The sequence below is a fragment of the Rana temporaria genome, chromosome 5 (assembly GCF_905171775.1).
Source record: "Rana temporaria chromosome 5, aRanTem1.1, whole genome shotgun sequence".
Classification (NCBI taxonomy): Eukaryota; Metazoa; Chordata; class Amphibia; order Anura; family Ranidae; genus Rana; species Rana temporaria.
In genome coordinates this window covers 318,184,257-318,196,475 of record NC_053493.1, presented here as the reverse complement: position 1 = coordinate 318,196,475, position 12,219 = coordinate 318,184,257, and the positions used below count along the sequence as shown (strand labels likewise).

The 12,219-nt window shown below is 42.8% G+C and overlaps 1 protein-coding gene across 6 annotated transcripts in view; it reads left to right on the top strand.

The window, feature by feature from the left end:
* The window catches only part of ST18 (ST18 C2H2C-type zinc finger transcription factor), a 154,779-nt gene that overhangs the window by 103,597 nt on the left and 38,963 nt on the right, over positions 1–12,219 (top strand). For all 6 annotated transcript variants that reach the window (XR_005749501.1, XM_040354187.1, XM_040354186.1 and 3 more), the window contains exon 11: positions 8,610–8,725. Coding sequence is in view for 5 of the 6 variants with exons in the window: in XM_040354187.1 (XP_040210121.1) it covers positions 8,610–8,725 (116 nt within the window). In the remaining variant the exon portion in view is untranslated. The remainder of the gene's footprint in view (positions 1–8,609; positions 8,726–12,219) is intronic.

The window sequence follows — 12,219 nt, the reverse complement described above, 5'->3', positions numbered from 1 at the left end:
TCATAAATAATAGTCCAAAAACAGATAGTACAATATCACTGCAGGATTAGTGATAGTGAATAAAACTATATCCAGTGCACAATCAAGTGATAATGAAATATTAAAAATAAAGTCCAAAGTGCAAAGTGCATCTGTGCTCCATTCAACAATTCAGATGATCAGTGGTTAATTCAGTGAAGACTTGTTACATTGTGCTCATTCAATGAAGACTTGTTACATTGTGCTCATATGTCTGTGAATCAAACCAGCCCGATTTTCCTCAGTGTGGGGATTATTTTTACCAGCCTCTTACCTTCTTGAGGCTTTTACCAAGCCTGTAACAGGAGCTGCTCTGCAGTCACATAAATACAATCCAGGATCCAAAGACGGCTCACACTCCTCCCCATTCAGGCTCTCAAAAAGAAACACAGGAATGCCTCCATAGCATAAAACCACAGGATATCAGTTTAATAAAGAAAAACGAATACACTCACAAACATTGCTGTGTTAAACAGCGTGTGTACAATCGAGTGTCACCGCTCTGCGGCCGCAAAGCAGGTGACTTCACCAGCAAGCCCTCTGTGTCCTCCTCACGCGTATCGCGACAGCCCTACGTCGCTTAATCATAGGATCCTATGATTAAGCGACGTAGGGCTGTCGCGATACGCGTGAGGAGGACACAGAGGGCTTGCTGGTGAAGTCACCTGCTTTGCGGCCGCAGAGCGGTGACACTCGATTGTACACACGCTGTTTAACACAGCAATGTTTGTGAGTGTATTCGTTTTTCTTTATTAAACTGATATCCTGTGGTTTTATGCTATGGAGGCATTCCTGTGTTTCTTTTTGAGAGCCTGAATGGGGAGGAGTGTGAGCCGTCTTTGGATCCTGGATTGTATTTATGTGACTGCAGAGCAGCTCCTGTTACAGGCTTGGTAAAAGCCTCAAGAAGGTAAGAGGCTGGTAAAAATAATCCCCACACTGAGGAAAATCGGGCTGGTTTGATTCACAGACATATGAGCACAATGTAACAAGTCTTCATTGAATGAGCACAATGTAACAAGTCTTTACTGAATTAACCACTGATCATCTGAATTGTTGAATGGAGCACAGATGCACTTTGCACTTTGGACTTTATTTTTAATATTTCATTATCACTTGATTGTGCACTGGATATAGTTTTATTCACTATCACTAATCCTGCAGTGATATTGTACTATCTGTTTTTGGACTATTATTTATGATTTTTTTATTTTTTTATTTTATTTTTTATTTTATTATTATATTATTATATCTTTTTCATTGCACAGAAAAACAACAGTTTTATGATTGAACCGTTTAGGTTTTTAGGACACTTGCATTTTTGGACTTCTTTTCAGTTGTTGCTTTTTCCTGCATGTGTTTGCTAATTAGTAATTAACCACTACTTTCCAGGAGAGCTGGAGCTTTCATTCACTGCTATTATTGTTTTAATTATTAGCACTTTGCACTTGTTTTTCATCAAGCACTTTAAGGATTTATGACACATATTTTTAAAAAAAGGATTATTATCCCATGTACACTGTGCGGCCAGTCAGGCACTTTTATCCATTGGATTTCATTATTTATTCACTCGCAGTTCCTTCCACATCTAATTATTGATGTTGGATGGTATTCTTTGGGCATAGACCTCGAGTGTTACACATTTTTACCCCAGTAGAGGACGGACTCACTCTCATACTTTAGGAATCATTGTTTAGAATATTTTATTGTTTTAAATTATTGTCGGTTTTTAGTATTTGCAAGCGCCACTACATCCCCCTGTCTATCATGTGCAAGGGGAGTATCAACACTTGTCTGATCTTTTGAGAAGAGCAGGCACAGTTCCCAGCACAGTTAGAAAACTGACCACTATGTGCTGTTAGGCTTAGTGTGGTCAGTTTTAATAGTAAAGCAGGGGCACTGGCAGGAGCACCAGGGATTTCATACAAAGGAAGCAATGCAGAGGGAACAGGATAGTTGTTCATTCAAGTACATGTTACAGCAGGTGCATATCAAGATTTTGAAATGTTGGATTAACGTATTCTGTTAATTTTGCATACCATAATGGCTGCCAAAAAGTCATTATGGAAACAGCAACGTTACCCACTTTTTTTTAAATATTACTGGAGGGCAGCTGTTTTTGGAATAATTTAATTACCAATGGGTAATTTTGAGTGTCCTCCTTGCATCAGAGTGTCCCCCATCAGAGTCCTCTTGCATCCGTGTCCCCCATCAGAGTCCCCCTTGCATCCGTGTCCACCTTACATCAGTGTCCCCCCATCAGAGCCCCCCTTGCATCAGAGAGTCCCCCTTGCATCAGAGTACCCCTTGTATCAGAGTGTCCCCCATCAGAGTGTCCACCATCAGAGCCCCCCTTGTATCAGAGTGTCCCCATCAGAATCTCCCTTGCATCAGAGTGTCCCCCATCAGAGTCCCCCTTGCATCAGAGTGTCCCCCCTTGCATCAGAGATCCCCCTTCCATCGAGTTCTCTTTGCATCAGAGTATTCCCCTTCAGTGTCCACCCTTGCATCAGAGAGTCTCCCTTACATCAGAGTTTCCCCCTTGCATCAGAGTGTCCCCCATCAGAGTTTCCCCCTTGCTTTAGAGTGTCCCCACTGGATCAGAGTGTCCCTCATCAGTGTCCCCTATTGCACCAGAGTGTCCCCCATCAAAGTGTCCCCCATCAGTGTGTCCCCCCTTGAATCAGAGTGTCCGCCCTCTCCTTCCCCTCCCACATGTACTCACTCACAGCTCTCCAGAAAGGCAGCATCGTTCCTCTCTCCAGTAATGTGATAAGTGATAAGGGGAGAGAGGAAGGAAAGTCTGCCGACTGTCTATCTCCCCCTATAGGGAGCAGAAAGGCTAATACTCACTCCAGCAAGTGACGGCTGCTGCTTCTCCAGACAGGAGTGAAATCAAGATCACTCACTGTCAGAGAGGAATGGCTCCAGGACTGCACCTGCCTGGCCCACTGAGCCATCGGCCCACCGGGAAACTCCCGGGAGTCCCAAAGGCCAGTCCATGCCTGACTATCAGGAAACCTGTCCTAAAAATGTCAGGCTGCCATCACTGTAGTGTAAGCATGTAAGCAGGATGTGGCTGCAGGAGATCATCATTATTTAAATGCAACAAGGGATAAAAAAAAGTCAAAGTGACCCTGTTGCAGGTAAAAGTAAAAATATACCAATACTCTGAAAGTGCTATGCTTTAATCTACCTTTCTGGTGGGTAGTTTGCTGAATCTTTGGCCTCTTGCAGAGCTCTGTGCATTGATATTATCCCACAGTTTTGGGGTTTCAAATAGCATGCCTCATGATGACTGCTTTCGTTCCTTTTTCTGGCTTATTTTTCACTATTGTGTCCTGCAATGACCAGAGGTTGGAAAGAGGTACCAGAGCCGCTAGAAGGAGAGGGGTGTTATTGGTGCACATAGCTCTACAAGAGAGCTTGTTTCAGCAAACTGGCTACCAAGCCATTAACCTCGTCACGCCTAAACCTTAATGCCTATGCAAACTGTGCAATTTTTACATGTTTTACTAAAACCGTACATATCATCACAACTACCAACTACTTTGTGCATCCAGGTGGATTGTACCTTGTTTTTTCAGGACAAATTGGGCTTTTATTTGGTAGTAAATAGTAATTGATATCTCCTAATTTTCCTTTTTATCAAAAGAAAACTGGCCCGAAATAGTAAAAAAAGAATTGAAATTTAGCTGTATATTTCCTATTACTACCATAACCTACCACCAAAGAACAACCCAAAATAAATCATCTTGCTCCTGACGATCGCAATGATACCACATGTGTATGTCAGTTGTTGTTTTTACCTGTAATAAAGCCCAAAAGCAATAGTGTGCATTTTATAAGGGGGTAGGGTAGGAAGGAGTAAGGGAAAACCAAGAGGTGGACAAACACTGGAAGGGGACCACAAAGGAACAAAAGGAAGGTAAGGGAAGTATTCGCATCTCCCTCTACCAGGTCCAAGAGACCAGCCCATGCCTCAGCCAAAATACTTTAAGACTCTCTCATCAAATGTTTATGCTCAGGAGTAAAGGAGGATTCATGCAAGTAAACATTTTTTTTTAAAATGTTTGCAAGTACCTTTTTTTGTTGCAATTGAATCCTCTGTTCTGATGTCATTGAAATCGGCAATGGAGGGCATCTGTCATTGTTTCCAAACATCCAAAATACAGCTCTGCGCTGCACTGAATAGAAGTTTCACAATCAAGCGTTGGTATGCTGAGCTAGGAATGGTATGGTGTTTCAATAAAAAGAAGGCAAAGGTCCAATGGAGTCTGGTGATCTGTGAATTTCTAGGTGTTGTGTCACACAGTGAAACATGTGTGCCAAACGCAAGGCTCATGTGCCGAATTCAGCCCGCCAAGTCATTTTATGTGGCCCTCGCAGCCAGGACTTTTTTTCAGCTGGTACATGGCGGAAAACCTGGGGCAGATCCAGGTAGATTGGCGCATTCCTCCGTCCGGCGTAGCGTATCTATGATACGCTACGCCACCGTAACGTATCTATGATACGCTACGCCACCGTAACTTACATTTTTTTTGCATCCTGAAAGGATTTCCGCCGTAAGTTACCGCGGTGTAGCGTAACTTAGGCGGCGTAAGGGCGCAGAATTCAAATATATGTGATGGGGGCGTGTTTTATGTAAATACGTCTTGACCCGACGTAAATTACATATTTTTTTAACCGCGCTGTCCGTGGGGGTATCCCAGTGCGCATGCTCGAAATTAAACCGGAACAAGCAAATGCTTACGACGGTGACGTCATTCTACGCAAATCCCTATTCGCAAACGACTTACGCAAATGACGTAAAAAATTCAAAATTGGATGCGGGAACGACGGCCATACTTAACATTGAGTACGCCCCATTATAGCAGCTATAACTATATGCCAGAAAAAGCCGAACGCAAACGATGTAAAAAAAAGCGCCGGCCGGACGTACGTTCGTGGATCGCCGTATCTAGCTAATTTGCATACTCGACACGGAATTCGATGGAAACGCTACCTAGCGGCCGGTGGAAAAATGCACTTACGATCCGACGGCGTACTAAGACGTACGCCTGTCGGATCGAGCCCAGATGCAGTCGTATCTTGTTTTTTAGATACAAAACAAAGATACGACGCGGGAAATTTGAAATTACGCGGCGTATCAATAGATACGCCGGAGTAATTCTTCTGTGGATCTGGCCCCCTGTTCCCCCAACTTTGGCTTTTCAACCTCTGCTTTCTACTGCCACTTATAAACACAGAAGTCTTCTGTGTTTACAAGGACAGCTTTCCTCTCAGTGGCTCTCACTGCCTGCCCTGCACTCATGCTGGGGACTAGGGAACTACAGATGCAGTGTGGGATGTGGCATGTGGGAGGTGGATGTGGTGGTGACCAATGATCTCCCTGAAAGTGAGAGAGAGTGCTGGAGTCACCAACACTGACAGTACTAGAGTCGGGAAAGGTAGGTGAGATGCAAGGAAGCTTTTGAAGGGAGCATATGAGGGCTGTGGAGGGAGAGGACTGCAGAGGTCGGGGATGGGGGGAGTGGTGCAGAGGTCAGAGCCAAGGAGGGGTGTAAGTGAGATGTGGACAGCCTGTGAAAGAGAGCTGAACGCTGCACACTGTGCATAGCACACCCCAAACACTGCACTCAGTATGTAGCACACTCCTCAACCCTGCTCTCTGTACTCAGTGCATAGCTCTGTATGTAACACACCCCTGATCTCTGCATTCTGTGCATAGGGCACCTCTGAAACCGCACTCCACACCCACCATTTATTGCTGTTTGGTGGGGGGTGTTAGTTGAGTTTCTGCACCTATGCACATCCTATGCACATCTCACACAAGCTAAGTAATGTCCCTTGTGTTAATTTTTTATTTTTTTGTTTTAGGCGAACTTAGGCTTCCAGGGCAGACTGTGATGAATTTAAGGTATTTCCACAGACGTGGTCCCAGCATGCTAAGACTTGTACTTCCTCTACAGCTGTGGATACTCAGGACTTTCATGAGAGTTATAAGAGGCCTTTATCCAGCAAATATAACATTTAAGACTTAGTTACTCATTAACACCATGATAAAAGTACACAGCAATTAGGTCCCCAAAGTAACATTTGCTTAGAATTTAACTTTAAAGGACAAAAGTTATTTATGCACTATACCTTTGTTTTAATTTTGAATCATTAAAAAAACACCCACTCAACCTACAAAACAACAGATGGCTGACTTTACCTTTTTATTGATAAATAACCAGAAAGGTCAGTGAAGAGATAAAGGCTTGTTTTTTAAGCTTATGTAGCGTGGCAATAAAGGCCTGCCTTTGTTATATTTGAATTGGAATATGAGAAAAAATATTGGATAATGCTCTGCATAATTCCTCTTGGTGCTATGAGCTCACAGTAAATAAAACCATTATTGCATTTGCATATTTTAGATTTACACTTCACTAAAATGGTTAGATGTCCTGTTAGCAGGGTACGTGTGAAAGGCAGCTATGAAATTTTACCAAATGCAGTTCGATTTGTACATACTTGTTCCAGTACTAGTAGGAACGTTATCTTTTGTTTTGAATCAGGCATCTAGAATGTTTCCAACTCACCCATTCCACTGGTGAGCAAACATAATCCTTGACGAAGAAATCATAATCACATGGAGCATGTGCAAGTACATTCAAATCAACATTAGAAGTTTGCATTGTAACTCATAGGGGGTACATTCTTATGCATCTGTCCACCCTGCTTGATTAAAATTCTATGGTTGTCAATACCCTCATTGTCTGATTGGCCACACACGTGAGCCTGCAAAACTGAAAGCCAAGTGATCCCTGGTTTTCAACACAGTCCAGATCCTCCTGGGGTCCTTCACTGACGCTCCTGGCACCTCCTTCATGCTGGGTGCCCCCACAGCAAGCAGCTTGTGTTGGGGGCACCCGAGCCGATCTGCTGCTCTGCCATTCAGACACGGTGCCATGGCTCGGCCCCACCCCCTCTTTCTCCTCAATGGCTTACTGACTTTGATTATCAGAAATGGGATCCAATGTTGCCTGCTGCTGTGCCTCAGCCAATCAGGAGGGAGAGTGCCAGACAGTCAAGGCTCTAGCTCTGTGGATTGGGATGGGGCTCGTGTAAGTATTAGGGGGGCTGAGTAAGGCTACTGCGCACTGAAGGTTTTTTATCTTAAGGCCCCGTACACAGGACCGAGGAACTCGTCGTAAATGAAACATCGTTTTCCTCGACAAGTTCCTTGTTAGGCTTGTCGAGAATCTTGACAAGCTTTCTTTGCGTACACACTGTCAAGACAAAATCTCGTCATTCTCAAACGCGGTGACGTTCAACACGTATGACGGCAGGGGAAGTTCGATTCCACTTGCACAACCCTTGGGGCTGCTTTTGCTAATCTCATGTTACTGCGTGTTAAGTAAAAGTTTGGGGACCCCCACAACAATCGGCAACAGTTGTGGCCCTTTCCCCTATGTTGAGGGCATGTGGCCTGGTATGGTTCGGGAGGGGGTGCACTCACTTCCCCTTAAAATCCATACCAGACCCAAAGAGCCATTATGGACTGGGAGGACCCCTTAACGTTTTTTCTTTTCATACTTTTTAATTGTCTGCTTTTTTTTTACAATCAGATGTGAGCAGGGAAGCCAGCTCACAGCTGAAAAGTCATTGGTTGCTAAGGACGCGGCGGCCGGCTTCCTGGCCCGCTGATTAGCAACTAGCTATTTGTTAAAAAACAGCCTGGGAAACCCAGGTTTTTTTTTGACAAATACTGCATGTGATACCGCCAAATAAACCTGGGTGGTAATTATCACATTAATACTCTGATCGTTTTTTAATTGGACTTAAGAGCTTTTTATGCGGTATTTACCGTCACATTTATTTATTTTTGGGGTAAATACTGCATACAGCATTTTTTTTCCCGGTAAATACAGCATAATCATTACTTTTTCTTTGTGACTTGGACTTAGTTTACTGCATGCAATAATTTATGAAAATGAGTAACCTGATACCTTTATCGCTTGTGGTAAATTAGTGAATCGACCCCAATATATCTTTTTCTCCCTTCATGAGGAGAAAACAACACAGGACTGGGCTGTATAGTGACAGATCACTATGATAGCCATTCAGAAACTCACAGCAATCAGGTGATTGGGAACTGGGCCTCTCCGTTCCTGATCGTTAGTATGACATCTAGAGCTGTGACTGAAAGCTTGGTATTTGTGTTTGGAGTGCGCTGTGCAGAGTGCTCCCAGCACAAACATTGCAGCGCATATATGCGGTCCCACAGATACAGAAACACGTTCTCTTGGCAGAAAGGGGTTAAGGTGATATGTTAGCTAAATATGAAGTATATTTGTTGGATGAAAAAAGGGCATACACTCCCAAAGTGGAACAGGATACAAGAAAGCCATTCATGGAAAATTTATGGGCGAAGTGGCCTAATGTGTTGTTGATTCATTGTCAATACGAAAGACACAATCAACTGTATATTTTAGGTTAGCTAGGTATAGGTTCTGCCACTTAGTTAGCTGTAAAATTATTGGCGATATGAAAAAAATTGCAATAATAAAATACAAACTAAACATATTTCTACATTATTGTTCCAGCTTGATCCTGGAAGCTGTTCGGAAAACACAGATGAAACAAAATACTCTGGAGATGCTACAATGACCGGCCCTAAAGCAAAGTTTCATGCAAGGGATATGAAGAAGGAGCTCATCACGTATGTTTGTTACATTTCAAAAAAAAATCTGTGACAGAATGTTTGCAAATAAAGCCTGAGGCCGCGTACACACGATCGATGAAAACGGACTGAAGAACCTTCTCATCGGTCCAAACCGATCGTGTATGGGCCCCATCCGTCAGTTAACCTTCGGTCAAAAAAATGAGAACTTGCTTTAAAATTTAACCGATGGACTGATAACCGATAGGTCAAAACCGATCGTTAGTATGCAAAAGCATTGGTTAAAAACCTGCACACGCTCAGAATCAAGTCGACGCATGCTTGGAAGCATTGAACTTCATTTTTTTCAGCACGTCGTTGTGTTTTACATCACCGCGTTCTGACACAATCGTTTTTTTAACTGATGGTGTATAGACACATCAGACCATCAGTCAGCTTCATCGGTTAACCGATGACAACGGTCCTTCGGACCACTCTCATCGGATGGACCGATCGTGTGTACACGGCCTGAGAGCTTAACTATGGGAAAAAACAACAACATTATTACCTGTTGATCTTGCTATTTCTCATTCCCTGTAAAAGTTTGCCAACACTGTTCATTCTGCACTGAAATCGCACAACAGCATTGTTACCCAATGGATAGGTTAGTTTTGGATTGACATGTCTTTTTAGGTTTAGTAAACAAAACGAAAAATCAGCACAGGGAATATTACTTACTAACAAATCCACATTTCCCTTGTGGTGCTGGCTCCTGCATTTCTTGAAATCTTCTTTCCCCCATGCCCACCTTAATTTCTGCTGCTGTAATCCTTCAGTAATTGTAGATCGTATTATATTCATAGAAGCTTTAGCATAGCTTCTATGAATGGAGGAGATGGGAGAAATCGGTGGGCATATTCGGCACTCTTAATCTTAATCAGCTCTATTAATCCTGTTAACAAATGATTACAGTGCGTGGGCATGGGGGAACTAGATTAGGGACATCACCACTTTAAAAGTAAATAATGCTACTTGTGCTGCTTTTTTAAAACTAACTTAGTCTTTAAATAAAAGACAAGCAAGTAAAAAATCCAATCCTAGCTAACACGGTGCAAATTTCTTTCCTGCAACCACGGGTTGCAGGAGATTTTTCTTACTGTCTTAGTGAATAAGCCTCTTATTATATGTGTAGCTCTTGCCCACAGTGGGCCTGCTGGAAACAAACTGGGTCTTCCCTTACCTATTAAGAGGCTTTCAACCCATGTACCAGTTCCAGAGCACACAAAAATGCAGGCTCAGTATAGGGATGTATTTTTGAATATTTATTGCAATACAACCCAGGTGGGTGTAATGCTTTACGTCTCTCTATTAATGGGTCACTAAAGGAATTATTTTTTTTTAGTTAAATAGCTTCCTTTACCTTACTGCAGTCCTGGTTTCATGTCCTCATTGTTCGTTTTTGCTCTGATGTTGCTGTAATTCTTCTCTGTTCTGGACACTTCCTGGTTGTCTGTTTCCTGATGACCACAGTACTGGGAGATTCTAGTTTCATTTTCCAAAACCATCACTGCTCTATGGCTCTGTACATGCACAGAGGCAGGATAACATGCAAAAACGAAACTAGAGGTACATTATATGATTGATTTGTATCTATTTTTAATCAATTTAAAAAGGAATCAGTTAACTATTATGTCTCTATACCCTGTAAACAGTCATTTCAGCAAAAAAAATGTTTTCCTTTACAACTCCATTAAGTTCTTGTGGTAAAACTAAGGAAGTTTTAGACTTCTGTAGTGTATCAATGCTTTACTAAACAGAAAAGCTGCACATACAACTGTAGGATGCACAATACAACACAACTCATAGCTTACAAAATATATGTTAACTCACAAAGTTCTTGAGCTCCTTGCATCCATGTCTTCCTCTTCCTCTTTGTCCTTCCAAACACATCTGTCTCCAAACACATGTTTCTTTCCAAAAGCTCTCCAAGCTCCACCCCCACCCCACCCCCCACCTATTCCCTGCATACACCAACTTCCTGCAAAGAACTTCTGGTCTCAGTTATTTACATATCAATGGAGCGGGAAAGGCCTCTGTAAACATATGCTGTTATTAAACCTAACTCTATATTATTGCAATTAGGTCACTATACAAATGGCCATAGCAACACATACCACCTCTTGACATTGTAGGATAATATAGGAAACTTCTTAAAGCCTTTTGTCCAGGAAAGCGTGCGCGCCCACAATTCCGCGATTTAAAGGGGAGGTACAGGTACGCCCGTTTGCCCAGTGCTCCCATTGTGCCAGCGTATATTGGCATGCAGCGGTGGGCAAGTGGTTAATTTTGCCTATTTGGGGTGGCTGACAGTCTTTGTACCCACATTATGTTTGGTAAATACTTACATTGGTTAAAGAAAAAAAAAAGATTTTGCTTGTTTGTTTGTTTGTAGCAGTTAGTCAGAGGTTAAAACGGAACTAAAAGTACTTTTTTTTCAATGGTCCACATCCCTCACTAGAGCCAACATCTTCTTCTATGTGCTGGTCTTTGGCCGTCTTTGCTAGCCAGTGCTGGGTGATGTCACTCCTGCGCATGTGCAGGTGTCAGTCATCCCTACACACGGGAACCATGCCAGCAATGCAAGCTGTAAATGTGCAGTTTATATGCTAGAGAACTTTGCAAGCAGGCAGGTAGGTGTATTTTATTGCAGAATAGACATTGCATGTCATTCCTGCAATAAAGAGCCTGCCTGCTCGCAGTTTGTGACAGCCATACTTTAGTGCCATTTTCTGAATGGTCTGACAGCACATCTTAATGCATTGATAAAATAAATATGCAGTGCACCACAACACACAGATGTCTCATAACGCAAGTAAATTGTGCTGAGTTGCCTACAATATTGTAAAATGCTTTGCAGCACACAGCAGTAGCACATGGTAATTCAAACATATGCAGTGTAAATGGGCCTGCAAGCATTATTATTAATGGGCAATTTTAAAATTGAAAGTGAAACTTCAGGCAAAAAGCGAAGTAGGTGTCCTCATTGTGAGTTTTCTCTACAACTCCTGTGCCTATAATAAATGTTAGCCTTCTTATCACTTTCTGTCTTGGTGATGGTAAATAGACAGAAATATTCTGCCTTGTGGGGACGAAGACAGCAAAAAAAACCTGGCAGGGGTTTTCCCTAGTAAACATTCTGGCTATAGATACACTTTAAGAACACAGGGCCAGATTCAGGTAGAAGTGCGGCAGCGTAACGTATCGTAGATACGTTACACTGCCGCAAGTTTTCATCGCAAGTGCCTGATTCACAAAGCACTTGCGATGAAAACTACGCCGGCGGCCTCCGGCGTAAGCCCGTGTAATTCAAAGGGGCGTGTGCCATTTAAATTAGGCCCCCTCCGGCGCCGGACCTACTTCGCATGCTCCCTTTTGAATTACCTGCCGTGCTTTGCGCGACGTGACGTAATTTTTTCGAACGGCGACGCGCGTAGCGTAATTCTGTATTCCCGGACGGCTTACGCAAACGACGTTAATTTTTACATTTCGACGCG